The sequence below is a fragment of the Echinops telfairi genome, unplaced genomic scaffold (assembly GCF_000313985.2).
Source record: "Echinops telfairi isolate 266 unplaced genomic scaffold, ASM31398v2 ScPeMD7_7427;HRSCAF=8465, whole genome shotgun sequence".
NCBI classification, from domain to species: Eukaryota; Metazoa; Chordata; class Mammalia; order Afrosoricida; family Tenrecidae; genus Echinops; species Echinops telfairi.
This window is the reverse complement of record NW_022111327.1, coordinates 14191730-14207484: the sequence shown is the minus strand read 5'-3', so window position 1 is coordinate 14207484 and position 15755 is coordinate 14191730. Positions and strand designations below refer to the sequence as shown.

At 46.8% G+C, this 15755-nt stretch overlaps 1 protein-coding gene across 2 annotated transcripts in view; it reads right to left on the bottom strand.

Annotated features, from left to right (window-relative positions):
* Positions 1-6: 6 nt before the first annotated feature.
* Positions 7-15755, bottom strand: part of KIAA1210 (KIAA1210 ortholog) — a 26945-nt gene continuing 11196 nt past the window's right edge. For both annotated transcript variants that reach the window (XM_045298611.1, XM_004710116.2), the window contains 7 exons: positions 14566-14692; positions 13220-13375; positions 10074-10182; positions 4897-8307; positions 2662-2825; positions 1948-2050; positions 7-1116 (listed from right to left, as the gene is read on the bottom strand). In XM_045298611.1, the coding sequence (XP_045154546.1) occupies positions 950-1116; positions 1948-2050; positions 2662-2825; positions 4897-8307; positions 10074-10182; positions 13220-13375; positions 14566-14692 (4237 nt within the window). In that variant the 3' untranslated portion in view covers positions 7-949. The remainder of the gene's footprint in view (positions 1117-1947; positions 2051-2661; positions 2826-4896; positions 8308-10073; positions 10183-13219; positions 13376-14565; positions 14693-15755) is intronic.

Below are 15755 nucleotides of genomic sequence, written 5' to 3'. Positions count from 1 at the left end.
AGGGGTAACAGGGGATCCTCTAGGATTGCCAGGGAAAAATGCATGTAAGGGTGTAAAATCCAATTAAGAAAAACCTTGCACTGTCAAAAAAACAAAAACAAAATATAACATTACGAAAAAGAGATGTTTGATAAAATAAAAACACCAAAAACAAAAAACCACCCAGCATATGGTTTACAGTGTCATACCATCATCAGCAAAGCTAATCATTTCAGGTCAAAATTAGTACCAGAATCTCATGGCCTTTATGGACTTTTTGTGTGGGCATCTGCCCCCCACCCCCAGGTCAACTCAATGACACAGGTAGGTGTCCACGCCTGCATTTCCATTTAGGTAGCTCTGAGGTGAGAGGCAGATGGGTCTCCTAATAAAATAATGCATTAAGTTTGAATTCGAGACAACCAAAGCGAAGTCTCCAATACTGTTCAGTGTGCCTGTTCGGAAAGGCAGATATCACTAATGCTGAGGAACCTAGATGAACTTCTTACAGGGCGTCGCCACATGAGATGCAGCTAAGTACCAAATTGATTGCGAGAAAGCTGCAACCAAAGAATCGAAGCATTTAACTAGGCTCATGACGCTTACAATCTAATCTTTGCATGAGATCATCTGGATTTTTTGCAGCAGAAAGATTTTATTTGGTGTAAGGAAATGACCCTGTGAGTTGCTGTGACAAAACGCACATTGGTCCCAATGAAAGCTTTTAAAACATTCTTTGGTACAAAGGGTGCCTATATGTTTTCAATAGGGGAAATGCTGAGTTTTGTGATGCTGGTAGTGACCGTATGGAAGGCTGGGTGTTTGTGAGAGTTATCTCTCATCTCCAAAGCTCTTTTTCATAATAAAAAATAATCATCATAATCAAGAAAAAAAAAACTTAAAAGAAAAAGAAACCACCAATGTGGAATCAATGCAGCTCTTGGATGGTGCTCAACCTATGAGCTCACTATTACATCATATCTGCTAGGTGGCTCCATGCTTTGGCTTTCTGCTTCGCCATGGAGAACCACACCGGTTCAACAGACTCGGCGGTATCTGCGGGCACTGCTGGGAAACTTGCAGGTCTACGGGCTTCTTTATCCACAGCGGGCATTGGAACCATCTTCTTAGCTTCGGCTGGAAGTACAGCAAACAACACACAAGCGGTAAGAAGTCCCAGAGATACCAGGACATGTCATTTATAAGATGCAGCCACATTTTTGTATTTTTCAGGTTTTCTCTGATCCCCTTGCTCTAAATACTTTCCAAGCCCTGTTCCCTTCAGTGCCAGTTGTCTCGAAACCAGTGCTCAGGCAATGTCAAAGGTAGTATGAACATTTCAAAGGAAGTAAATCAACGTGGCTATTGTCACTGGAAGGAGCCCTGGCAGCACAATGGGTGTGTATTTGACCTCAAACAAAAGTCCATCTGCTTACACCCACCAGTAACTCTGCAGGAGAAAAGCCCTGGCAATCTGCTCCTTTAAAGATTACAGCCTAAGAAACCCTATGAGACATTTTCCCTCTCTCACATGGGGTAGATATGAATTAGACGTCACCCAATATCACACAACAATAACTACATGGCCATAGGCGCTTGGACATGGCAAGGCCTGAGAGGCAGTACCTATAGCTGTAACTGCCGATGTTTGTTGTGTCTTACACTTTTGAACTGAAACAAGGGAAAGCTATTGTATGGTATCTGGTCGGTTTAAAAAATTTTCAAATACGATAATGGCCACATAGAAGACCACCTTCCTACTACCCCCATTGTCTACTCCCTCCTCCATCATGCTTTAGACTCAGGGCTTCAACTGAACTACCGATTGCCAACCTTGGCTGCATATGATGATTGCTTAGGGCATTTAGGATAAACAGAAAAACAAACCAGTGCCCAGGCTTCTTCTAGAATAAACCAAATTAGAACCGCTAAGGGTGAAGTCAGGGGGAAGAGAGTATGAGTTTTTACCTGCTTTGGTTGACTTAGGTAGGTTCATTTGTGGCATCTTCTCCTGTGTACGGACACTGGAAACCAAAATTGGTTGCTTCTTTTCTTTTTCAGGGGCAGCTCCCTTGAATAAGACAAAGAAAACAGAAATGTTAAGTCTTGATATAAAAGGAGAAAGTCACTTCTTCAGAGGACGGAGGACAGGGTGTAAGATCTGCTCACAGTACTATGGATTGAACAGTGGTTAAAGAGATAAATGATAGATGATTGCTGAATGAATGAATGAATAGATGTATGTATTTATGGGTGGGTGGATAGATAATAGATACATAGATAAATAGATAGATAGATAACAAAACAGTACTGAGAGTCCCATTGGTTTGGAATTGAGGCTCACAACCCTGAAAGCCCTAAGGAGCAATTCTACTCTGCATATGTGGGGTCGCCATGGGCCAGAATCAACTCAAGGGCAACTGACAACCACTATCTTGCTTCTCAACTAATTTAACAGAACTCTTCCCTGGATAGGATTTGGTTTCCAAAATTTACCCATTTACATCCCTTTTCAAAAACTTTCTAAGAATATAAAGCACAACTTTGCCCCCAGAGATATCTCCTGACTTGATTACTGCACAAAGAGATGGGGTTGTATGCCTGAGAGTGTTTCCAATGGAAGCTTAAGCAATGATCCCAGCAAGCTTTTCAAGTGTCTTCCAGGGCTGCCCGAGATCTTACCCCATCTCGAGGCTCCTTAGTCTCTGCCTTGGCTCCAGGTCCCTTCTTGGTAATTGGTTCTTTTACAGTACCGTAGGTCTGGGTACATCTCTGCCTCTCCTTCACCAGGGTTAGCCAAGCTGGCTCTGCAGTGGTAGAATCAGACGGACGACGCGGAGCCTTTGCTGAGAAAGGAATGAACAGAGTTAGAACTGTAGCAAGGAAGGCAGGGGCCTAAGCCTGTCCATAATGATGTCCTAAATGAGATCCTTGTTATTTACCAAATGAAAAGCATATCAAGTAGAGAAGGGCCTCCTTGTCTTTTCCTCCTCTCTCCCACCCAGCCCCAAAGGTATCCTTGAGTCGGAATGCCCTGAGCATCCTGTCTCCTTACCCTTTCCTTTCCTTGTCCATCCTTTTCCTTACCCCTGCCCTGGAGCTTCGCTGATTACGAGTTGGGCTGCTAATCCAACAAAACCAGGGGATTGAACCCATCGGCGACTCCACAGAAGAAAGACCTGGAAATCTGCGTTCATCCCGATGCTAGTCTTGGAAACCCCATGGGACAGCTATATCTTACAGGGTCACCATCGACTCGATGGCAATGGAAAAATCAGGACAGGACGGTGGTTGCTGGGGAAATTTCTTGGAGGCCAGAGGCTCAGGTCATTGATCTCATTCCTCTAGTCTCAAGGGGCAAAAGAACCCCATAGTTCAGTGGTTCTCAACCTTCCTAATGCCATTTCATACAGTTCCTCATGTTGGGGTGACCCCCCCCAACCATAAAATTATTTTCATTGCTACTTCATTGTATTATTGCTACTGCTATGAATCGGGCGACCTCTGTGAAAGAGTCGTTCGCTCCCCAAGGGGTCGCGACCCACAGGTTGAGAACCGCTGCCATAGTGCTTCTTACTTTGTAGTCCCTTATGCACGTGTGTGTAGGCATGGAAGTGTTCACATGTACAAAGATGTGACTGTTGAGTAGAAGATTAATGCTTCAAAAGTCACCCAGAGGTAGATTCTCACACATTTCTCTTGAGTGAAGAGGCTATAGAAACTTTTCCATTGAATTAAGATTACCAGATGAGAAATGCATTAAATGGGAGGAAGAGATGATCTCTTTAAATATTAGTGCTGGCAAAACTGGAGATCGATTTGTAGGGAAAAAAGGAAGCAAGATTCATATTCCACACCATATATAAAAATGAACTCAAGATGGATCAAAGACTTGAACGTAAAAGGTAAATTTGGAAAAATCACCCCTGAAAAAATTAGGGGAAAACTCAGGGGCCCTAACACATGGCATAAATACACTATGAAACATAACTGAAGCTGGAATTAGATGGTGCTGGACTACCACCATGAACTGCTTTGAAAGGGATCACATTAAGAGGTCTTGGATACTGTGTGAGAAAACTAATCATTTAACAACAACCAAAAAAAGACCAGGCTTACTAGTAAGATAAAGACTGGTGGAACCCTTGTGACTATGGGATTCCACCATCCTTCAGATGTGGAACAGAACTGACTCCTATGGCTAATTTTTCAGCTAAAAATAGACAGTCCTATAAGGTGAACAGTAATACCAGGCAGGTACATCTCTCTTCAAATAACCAACCACTTCGAGTCAAAGGGCAGTATTGACCCAAATGTCAAGTTCAGAAGGGTTAGCAATGGAGGAAGAAAGGAACCAGGAAACGCAGGGAAGATGTGGCATAAGTGATGGAACACTGGGACTGCGATCAATGAAATGAAACAGAAGGTGTATGGATTGTTGATTAGCAAACTGCAGTTCTTCCCTCAATAAAAAATCTCTCACACAATAAAAAATGAAAAGAACAAAGATTTCCGGTTGTGAGTTTGAACATAGTCTTCTACTAATGGGTTCTTTTGTTTTTTAAATCCACACGGTAATGAGAGTGGAGGGTGGGCATAATATATGTCAGAGTAGTTTGAGAAACGCAAAAGGTTCCATCCAAATGGAAGGTGTTGAGATGAGATGATCATGTGTGCGACCCACAGTGTGGCTCGATATTGGGAAACGGGAAGAGTCAAAATTAACCACCTCCAAATCTATTCATCTGGAATGGGGCACTACCTAGCCCCACCCCAATCCACAAGACATCCTCATTAAAATTAGCAACTCAGTAGACCAAGTTAGAACTGGCTACCCCCACCCCTAATCAAGACTTTGCTCTCCAGTTATTCCCTCCATGTGGCACCTACTTGCCTGCTGGGAAGCTAAAGTCTCACCTGCGATCTTGTAAGTCGGTTGCTGCTTGGTTACACCTTCAGCTCGTAATCCCATCTGTTGCTTCCTCTCAAAGCCAAATGTTTTGGCGAGATTCTCTGTAGCACTCAGGTTCCACTGTGAAATGGCTCTTCGGACTGGCTGTTCTTTCACGATGGCAGCTAAAGCTGGATCCAAGTGGATTGTCTGAAGATCTGGACAGCTGCCTTGTTTCTTCTCATCCCTGTACTTCTGTGAGAAAGGGACTCTTCTGAGCTTCACCCCAAAAATATTTTCAACTTTATCTTCAGTGGTAGGTGAGCTTGCAAGCTTATTATCCTTCGTATCCTCTTTGTTAAGAATTTCTCTCTGAAAGGAAAGACTGCTCGGAATGATTTTCTTCGGAGGCTGCACATTGGCGAATTTCACCATTTTGGAGGGGGTGTGCTTAGTGAGGTCTTCGGAGCCTTGGATGGGTTTCTTGGGTTTGTTGGAAGAATCCGGGGCTCTTGGTAAGAAGCTGCTGCCGGCATCACTCTCAGCGACATCTCTCTCAGTGGTGGCATTCGTGGGACGAGAAGGAACCTGTGGCTGTTCTTCAGGGTCCCCAATGCTTTGGACATGGGATCTGGGTGGCAGTTGCTTTTCTGAGCTGCTCTGCTCCACAGGTGGCCCCGCTGAGACACTCTGTGGCTGGGCACCGTTGGCTTGGAAGGAGCGCCTGGAAGCCAGCTGCTCTTCGAAGATTCTCCACTTCTCTGCAACCAAGAAATCCTCCTGGTGCTCTTCCGGTTTCTCCAACGACTGCAAGGGACCCACTGTGGGCTTCGGCTTCATAGAAACGCCTTCCTCAAGGCCAGCACCCTCGGAGGGCTCAACTTTAGGCTGCAACGGAGCTTTGGGAGAAGGCTTTGGAGGCAGAGGATTCACATACATGATCCCCCCGACAGCAGGGCTCTCAGGATTGGAAAAGATTTGTTCTGCCATGAACTTCACATATGACTTGGACGGGCGCATCGGTGGCAGCAGCTTCTTCGGAATGGCTCCTTCGGCAGCAGAGCTCTCTAGCTTGGCGGTTTCCTGGACAGATGAGTCCATTAACAACTCAGTAGGATACCTGGGGGGCAGTGGCTTCCCGGAATGACCTTCCTCCACAGCAGCACTCTCCAAGTCGGACGACACGTGCTGGACATTAGCGCTTCCAACGGCCAGAGGCTGTTTGGGAGTTGGTGGCTCCATCAACATGGCTCCCTCAAAAGCAGGGCCCTCTGAACCACCGGCGACGTACTGCTCAAATTCAGGGCTTCCCCATGGCTGGAACGGGTCTTGGGGATCCACTGGCTCCACAGAACCACCCCATGTGGCTGAAGCACTCATCGGATCGGCGACGACCTCTTCAGAAGGGGGTCTGTAGGGGACAGACTCCTGAGAAACATCTTCTTCAAAGGCAGCACCCTTGGGCCCGGTGACGACAGAGACTTGTGGCTCAGATGTAGGCACTGGCCGTGACTGCACAGGGCCTCTGGGACCTGGGGGCATTATCTGTGGCTGGACTTCAGGCCTCATCAGGGGCTGGGGACGGCTCTCTGGAGGCAGCAGCTCTCTGAGCGTACCCTCCTTAATGGTAGTGCTCTCGGAGATTTGCTTCACCCTGGGATTGCCCAAGGGCTGGGCTGGATATTTGGGGCCGCTTTTGGAAGGCAGCTGCTCCCTGGAGAAGGGCCCTTTCGCAACCGTGCTTTCTGGAAACGAAGAGGCTGGTGGCCATGACTGTAGAGTGCGCCTGAGAGGTGGCAGCCCCATAAACATTTTCTCTTCAGGCGCCACATTCTCGGCACCTACGGGCACTTGTGGCTCAACCACTGGTCTAGCCCAGGGCTGCGAAGGATAGTCGGAGGGCTCGGTGGGCATGGAAAGGCTTTCCTCCACAGTGGCAGGTTTGGGGCCTCTGGAGACTTCTGGTTTCATCGGCCCTCTGGGAGGCTTCGGCTCCGGCAGGTCACCGGCGACAGGACTCTGGGCACCTGAGGGGGCTTGCTGCTCAGCTCTCAGCCTTCGCAGATGCCTCTGGTGGGTTCTGGGTGGCAGGGGTGGCAAAGTTATGTCCCGCGCCTCGGCCATGCTCTGGGCACCTGCGTGCATGGATTCCCACTGGTGGTAGGGGTCCCAGGACGATGCTGGCTCCACAGGGTCACTTCCTTCTGTAGGACCTCTCAGGGAACCCGAGGAAACTGGGTGCATCATAACGGGCTGAGAAATGAGCAACTGCTCCGCAGCCACTTTCTGACCCTCGGGAGCCTTCTCTGCCACTGAGACTTGGAGCTTGTCTTTGCGCATTCCCAAGGCCGAGGAATGATGTTGGGAAGACCAGTCTTCTTCATCTCTGCTCCAATCCTTGGCCTGGCGGTCCTTTTCAAGAGAACTAATTGATCCGGTGGAGACTTCTTTGCCCCCCCAATCCTGGGAAGGGTATCTGGGAACCAGCTGCTCCCCGTAAGTGCTTCCTTCTCCCCAAAACCTTTGTGATTTGAGGATGACCTCTTGCCCATCTTCAGGTTTCCCCAGGGGCGGGGAAGAGTGGCCAGCAACCTGCGAAACAGCGCCTACCTCTAGACTACTATCTGTGTCTGAGGAAGAGCCTGATCCATCTTCAGACTTCTCTAGCTCCTCGGATTCCCTCTCCTCCTCAGAAGTGCTCTCTGCATCTGAGCTTTGTTGACTGTGTCCCGGCTTCCACCATGCCTGGGTAAAGCTTTTTGATTTGGGGATTTGAGGAGGCAGCCTCTCGGCAGAAATGCCTCTCTTCTCCCTAGCACTGGCTGTGTCGGCAGCACCTGCTGGCAAGTCCTGGCTTACGTTTCCGGAAGGTGTTTCTTGGAAGATGGTTGGGGTACTCTGGGCCGATTCCATTTTAAACACGGCACTTCGTGAATCAAGGCCATAAATTGCTTCCCATTCTGACTGGGCATAGGAGGGATCCATGAATCCCTGCGCCTCCTCACTCATTGAGGGAATATCTCCGGCGTATGGTGATCTAATACTATCCATGGGCTCTTCTATGTCTTCAGCTATGGATTCTATGAAAGGTCCTTTGGCTTCACCTGCGGCTATGTCTGCCCATGGAGTGGTGGGTTGCTCCCTAAATTGCTTCTCCGAGGCAAAGCACTGGTCAGGGGAATCCTTGCCAGTGTTCTCTGCAAATGGGGACTCAGCTCGATCTCCTAGGCCATGACCTCGACTGGATTTTTTATGGCTTCTTTCTCTGGGTTTGCACTCACTCAGCCCTGTAAGTGTTAACTTCCTTTCACGCTTTCTCCCATGTGATGCTGACGTGGAGCGGCCCTGGCGCCCCACGGTGTCAGTGCCTAAAGCCTTATCCATTGTCTTCCTTTCAGAACTCTCACTCTTCTTGCTCTGTTCCTGGCTTGAGGGACCTGTACCAAAGAGAAATAAGGAAAGGGGGGGAGATGGGTGCTTCATACTTCCTAGAATACCAGTATTTCCCCCTGTCCCAATAGGGCCTTAGTTGCTATGGAAATCCCTGTGAGGAAGTCGCAACTGTCCAGGGCTGGTTCTTCGCCATTTCATCAACAGTTCCAACTACCCCCAGGAGCTCAACACATTGATGAACAATCTTTGAACATGCCACCATGATTACCTTCAAAGAAACTGACTGGAGCCGAGGGGAGGGTCACATTCATGTTTTCTACATAGTATTTATCCAAACAGCTTGAGTTGTCATCTTGTGTGCTTGCATGGCGATATTGTAGTTAATTAATTAATTAATGTAGAAAGGTGCTAACAGGAGCTATTGGGGAGGTACGATTATGGCCCTCTTTTTTCTCTACTCTTTTGTATTTGAAAAATCCTGTGTAATATTAGAAGGCTGTGTGATGGGTTACACATGGCGATTCTAACTGCAAGGTCAGGAGTTTGAATCTATGAGCAGCTAGGTGGGAGAAAGATGGGGCTTTCTATTTATGTGAAGAGTTACAGTCTTGGAAACCCACAGGGGCAGTTCTGTCCTGTCCTGTTGGATTAGCTATGAGTCAGAATTGACTAGATGGCAGTGAGATGGAGTTTTTGTGTGTAACATTATACATACAAAGCAATTCTGGAAAAGCCTTAATAATTCCACCAGTCACAGGCTCTGATCAGGTCAAGCAGAAAACAATTGCTATACAGAGCACTCCTTTCCCTGTCCAATTTGATTGGCAGGTGGGAGGGTCCTTGTCTGCTTTCCTCCTTTTCCAGCTGCTGCAACCCCAACTCCCTCTAGTGGTTTTATAAGCAGCATGCAGCGTCAAACATAGTTACACACCAAACTATTCCCACTAGTTGGAAAATCTAATATCTGTCCCCATGGACATGTCTCTGTTCTATCTCCTGGGTGAAAGGGATAGCCATTACGATAAGTATGAGTAAGATGTAAAGAAGGTAAATGTGATTACTCATTTAATTTCTTTTCATTCTCTCTGTCTATGTGTGTATTTGATTGATTTGTTGGTTTTCGTGGGTGAATGGGCTTAGGGATATCCTGTCTTTGAGCCCACATGTGGAATACTTGGTCAAAAAAACATGAAGTAACTATTCAGCTTAGTTTGTGGAAGTGGAGTTCATTTTTAGCAAGTACTATTTGAAGTTCGCGTTAGATCAGTGGAAGCCAATAGGCTCGCACGTGTGTGTTCACTCTGGTGGCATTTGTTGTTTGCGAATTTGATGCCAAAGACATCTGTCTGCAGCTGCCAGAGCTGTTTTTGCCCACGGATATAGGAACAGGTCTCATGGTTGACAAAGGGACCTTTTCTCTCTGCTGGAAGAACAAAGTGACTTTCCAAGGGGCGTTGGGGGCAACTAAGGGAATCAATGGCTTCTCTCAGATAAATGGGCTTACTGAGGAACTCAGCATGTACACTGGACTCCACATGCACAACACGAGCAGGAGACATCGAGCTTCCAAACAGACAAACCACCTCTATGGAAGGAAGTGCTTTTAAAGCAAAGAGAAATCCACATGACCTTTCCCTACATCCTACAGCGGTGTCAATCACATTTATTGGACAATTCTGATGGAGAAACCTAGACTAATTTAGTAGCTATCTGACATGGAAAGCTCTCTTCACATAGCTGCTGTTACTTAGCACTGGGCAATTGAACTCGCAGTGCATGTTTCTGGGTGAAGGTGAAGATGTGTGCTAACCTGCAGTGTCTCTTTTCAGCTTCTTCAACTGGATTTGTTTCGGCATGGTCGCAGTCTTCTCTTCTTCTGACGACAGGGGAAATCTTGATTCTCCCTGCTGTGGTTTCACCTATAACAGCGAAAGGGAAAGTGTGGAGCAGAATGAAGTGTTCTCCGCCCACCCTGTCATGATCGTCAAAGGGGACTCATCAAAACAACCAACCAGCCAACTGAACAACAAACAAAATCGGTAAAAGTTTCCTGGCTGCTGAAAGGATGATGCTGGGAACAAAACAATACCAATGGAGAGAGTGGCAATACTGGGCGGGTTGGGTGGAAAGGGGAACCGATTACAAGGATCTACATATAACCTTTTCCCTGGGGGACGGACAACAGAAAAGTGGGTGAAGGCAGTGGGTAAGGTATGACAAAATAATAATAATTTATAAATTATCAAGGGTGCATGAGGGAGGGGGGAAATGAGGAGCTGATACCAAGGGCTCAAGCAGCAAGCAAATGTTTTGAGAATGATAATGGCAACAAATGTACAAATGTGCTTGACACACCATGGATGGATGGATGGATGGATTGTGATAAGAGTTGTAAGAGCCCCCAATAAAATGATAGAAAAAAAAGAAAAATAAATATTTTTCCCTGGTGTCTAACCAGAGGTCTCAAGTGATTCTTTTTCCCACTGTGTCTCATCCAGAGTTGGTATTTCTGCTTAGGGGCTAAGCCAGAGTCTGGAGGTTGGAGTCCATCCAGAGGCACCTTGGGAAAAAAGGCCCGGGGATCCATTTTCAAAAAGACAGCCATTGAACGTTCCGTGGTGCACAGTTCTGCCCTGACCCACCTCGGCTTCCCCGCACTTCAGCACCAACTTGGTGGACCCCCTGCGGATGGATGGAAGTGCTTCCATCTATAGCTCTTGTGTTTCATCTCATTAATAGCTAATAATAATTGTAATCTGGGCTGCAATTGAAGATTCTCTATGAAGGGCTAAGTGAATTCCCAGATGCTAAACCAATAAAGAGTTTGGGGGGTTTAGTCTTCGTGGCTGCTTTGCTCAGTCATTTTTTTTCAACAAGTTCCAAATGGATAGGCCACCCCCAACTATTAGATGCAAGATGTCTCACTCCCCAAGGTGTATCTACCCAAGACAGTACCCTGAACTTTACCATCGCTACCTCGGGGCTAGGGGTCCTGGTGTCTCATTGGCTGAGTGAAAGGGGAGCAGTGTGAGCCCACACGGTGGCTCTCCAGAAGGATGGGTCTGGCCATCTGGCCTCATAAAGGTTACTGCCCAGGAAACCCCACAGAGCAGTTCTACTCTTGTCGCATGAGTTCATTATGCATTCACTGCCATCAACTCAATTCAGACTCATGGTGTCCCTATAGGCCAAGGTAGAACTCCTCCCTGTGGGTATCCATGACTGTAAATATGTATGTGAACAGACCGCCTCATCTTTCTCCCACGGAGCAGCTGGTGGTTTTTGAACTGCTGACCTGCGGTTAGCAGCCCAATGCATAACCCACTATACCACCTGTGCTCCCGATCTTCCTCTGTAGGAGCTTCCAAATAGCCTTCTCTGGGCCTCTTGCCACAGGATTTTCCACACCTTAAAGAAATACCCCATAGTTCCATTCCAGAAACTGTCTCAGCAGACACCTCCCTTGGAGGGTCAGGTGATCGGCCCCGTTTGCCAGACACCAGAAGAAAATAATGTGACTTGCAGCAGGTGGGCAGAACTTCCCTTTGTGTTTACCCCCTAGTTCTTCCCAAACAAGCTTTGTTCAGGGTCAGGAAATCCTCAGGTAGCTTTGGAAAACCCAACTCACTGCCATCAAGTCTCTTCTGGTTCATAGTGACCCTAGAGGACAGACTAGAACCGCTCTTTTGGGTTTCCAAGACTGTAAGGCTTGTTATTTATTTATTATTTTAAAATCATTTTATTGGGGGCCCGTACAACTCTTATCACAATCCATACATATATCCATTGTGTGTCAAGCACATTTGTACATCTGTTACCATCATCATTCTCAAAACATTTGCTTTCTACTTGAGCCCTTAGTATCAGCTTCTCATTTTCCCCTCCCTCATGAGCCCTTGATAATTTATAAGTGATTATTATTTTGTCATATCTTACACTGTTCCACGTCTCCCTTCACCCACTTTTCTGTTGTCCATCCCCCAGGGAGGAGGTTATATGTAGATCCTTGTAATCGTTCCCCTTTTTTACCCCACCTTCCCTCCACCCTCCCGGTAGACTGTAAGTCTTTACAGGACCAGAAAGCCTCATCTTTCTCCCATGGAATGGCTGGTGGGTTCAAACTGAAGACATTGGAGTTAGCAGTCAAATGCTCAACCTATTACGCCACCAAGGCTCCCTTATTCCAACTCATAGTGACCCTATATTGGAGATCCGAGACTATTAATGTTTCCATGAGCAGATAGCATTATCGTTCTGAGGGTGGGTTTGAACCACTGGTTTTATGTTAGCAGGCCAATGGTTATCGCATACTGCCACTAGGGTTCTTTAGCATAACAAAAGGAAAAAGACCACTCTATTTCACAAGAGAGTGATATTTCCATATATATATACACATATATGATCTGCTAAGAACAAAATAAAGTTCTGCTCTGTTGGCCAATAATCGTCAATATAAATCATTCAAATCTCTCTCTCTTTTGCTTACTTTTCAGCTCCCAAGCTTAAACTCTACTTCACTCTAAAAGCTCCTATCATGCAAACAGAAAACAGCCTCTCAGACAAAAATATATAGTAGCGTGCAGATGTCCTAAGTGTTGCAGAAAGAATAAAGAATGCTGTTTTTACAGGGAAGCCTTGCAGCGACAAATTCCTAAATTTCATGAAACCAAGCCTGATCAGTTGGTACAGGAGGTAGCACATAGCTGTTTAGGTTTGTTAACCGAATAGTACCTGTCCAAGGCAGCCTGCGGACGAGATGCTTCCTAAGTTAGAACTTTGGGTTTATAGAATGGAGTGAACAATGTAAATCACCATGAATATCAAAACCCAAGAACGGCAGCTCCTTTCTCAAACAGCCCCCCCACTCTTCGGCTAGACCTGGAGGAATGGGCTCAAGAAACTACGCCTTTGACATGTGGTCTCCAACAGGTCTCTTCAGCTGGGGCTCCTTCTTACCTTCTTTGCCTTCAAGCTCTTTGGGGATGTACTCTTCATTTGTGGGTCCATGAGAATGTCATCGTCCATGGAGATGAGATCCAAGTCCTTATAGATTGAGCCATGTCGAATCAGAGGTGGGGTGATGCTTAGTTGGTGATGCTGAATTGGTAGCATCTGTTCCCCGGAAAAGAAGAAAAAATTAAGACTTGTGTCATTTCCCTAAGTCACTGGTGTTCTCTTGTTGCTTAATGACTGGAAAATAAAAAATCTTGCCCTAGTATTACCTCTCCCCTCAGAGGAAAAAAAAAAAAAAGCCCAGGAAAGACTATCTTACGTTCTATGTCTTCACTTTGAGGTTGCTGCATACTCTGGCCAATCACCAAACACAAACTGCCTTGCTTTGAAACCTGATTCCCTGTGTGATCTTTCTACTATCGCTAACTACTAAAGTACAAGTCAATTCCAACGTACAGCAACTTTATAGGACAGAATGGACCTCTTCCCTAGGGTTCTGAGGCTCTAAATCTTCATGGAAGCAGGTTACCTCATGGCCCTGCCATGGAACGACTGGCTGGTTCAATCAACCCTTTCAGTTAGCAGGCCCGTGTTGAACCTAATGCGCCACCAGTATGGCCTCATGCTCTCTGCACTTCTTGTTTTATTCTGGTCTTGCTACTTAGGGTCTGATTCTCATGAAGGTCAGTTTTAGGGTTATGATCCCAACTGTAATCCTTGCTCCTAGTCTAGGGATTGTCTAGATTGAATCTTGACTGTGTCTGGCTGCGTATTTTAAATCCTGGGAAAGTTTGCTGATATCGCCAGAAAAAAAATCGAATGAACTAGTTAGAAATGCGTTCGTTTTTCTAAGGACGTAAGAATTGATCATTTGGGTTTTCCTTGAGGGTCCTCAGACTAATTTCGCTGATTTCAGTTTGAAGCTCATGGGACACTTAAAGTCCAGGCCCTGGTCCTTGCTATGGTCCTCCTGATGTGGACCAGGGTCTCTGATTTTATCTTGTACAAATATGGGTTCAGCATCTACAAGGGCCACAGGTGCCATGCCCCAGGCCTCCAACAACAATCCAAACACAGTCCATGAGGAAGGCATGCTGGCTCCTGCCTTAAACCCAAATCCTTCTCAGAACAGAAGACCTTTAGAGTCTACAGCCCAAGATATTACACACACACACACACACACACACACACACACACACGCACACACACACACACACACACACAGGGTTGTTCAACATTTATAACAGCTCTGTGGGGGAAGAACTCAGTGAGCAGCCGGGCCAAGTTCTTCCTTTGTCCTTCTGTCCAGGTGGGGGTAAGGATGACCAGCTGCTCAAGGCCATGGGTACCTGCAGAGTATTCCCTCGATGATGCTCTGGTGGGGAGTTCCTTCTACTGGCAGATCGTTCACGTTCAGGCTCCAACATAAAGATGCTGTCGTGAGATAGGGCCTTGGTCCCCATGTTGCTCTTGTACCTGCACAGAAAGCTAAGCTCTTATAAAAGCAGGTGAAGGGTCATAGGAACTAAAGGCACCTTGGCATAAGACACCTCAGAAAGATGTCAGGGATGCATATTTGTTGATACGGAAGAATACACATGACACTGACGTGAAAGAGAGAAGAATAGCATGGTCTCATTTTATAAATATATACACATATTACTCATATAAATGTTTGTGTTCATATATAAAGTATGAAAGGATATGCAACAAAATTGTTAGTGGTTACCTCTGCGCAGTGATACTAGCTACAGGAGAGAGATTTTTTAAAAATTTATTAAATCATTTTATTGCGGGTTCATAGAACTCTTATCACAATCCATACATCCATCCATTGTGTCAAGCTGGGGAGCAAGTGGGGGGAGAAAGCAAGAGAGGGAGGGGGAGAAAGGAGGGAGGCAGAGAAGGAGCACAGAAAGTCAGTGAGAGGGGGTGGAGAGAGGGGGTAGAGAGGGAGGGAGAGAGGGATTATAAGAGGGGGAAGAGGGGGAGAGAGAGGAGGCAGAGAGGGGAGAGGGGTGTAGAAATAGGGAGAGAGGGGAGTAGAGAGAGGGGGAGAGATGGAGGGAGAAAGGGAAAGGGGGTAGAGAGAAGGGAGAGGGAGACAGGGTAGGAGGGGATAGGAGGGGGGAAGAGGGAGGGGGAGGGAGAGAGGAGGATTGAGCAAGAGAGGGAGGGAAATACAAAGGGGAGGGGCGGAGCGAGAGAGGGAGGGAAATATAGAGGGGCGGAACTAGAGAGGGAGGGAAATGAAGAGGGGCGGAGTTAGAGGGGGAGGGAATATGGAGGGGCGGAGCAAGAGAGGGAGGGAAATACAGAGGGGCGGAGTTAGAGGGGGAGGGAATATGGAGGGGCGGAGCAAGAGAGGAAGAAGGAGAGAGAAGGGCGGATCTAGGGAAGAAGGCAGGGCAGGAAGGAGGGCTTGAACGAGAGAAGCTACTGCTGGAGAGATGTAACCATGGAGGGGATGAGAGGGAGGAAGAGGGGAGGGAGAGTGCAAAAGCGGGAAGGAAAAGGGGAGGGAGGGAGAGATGGAGGG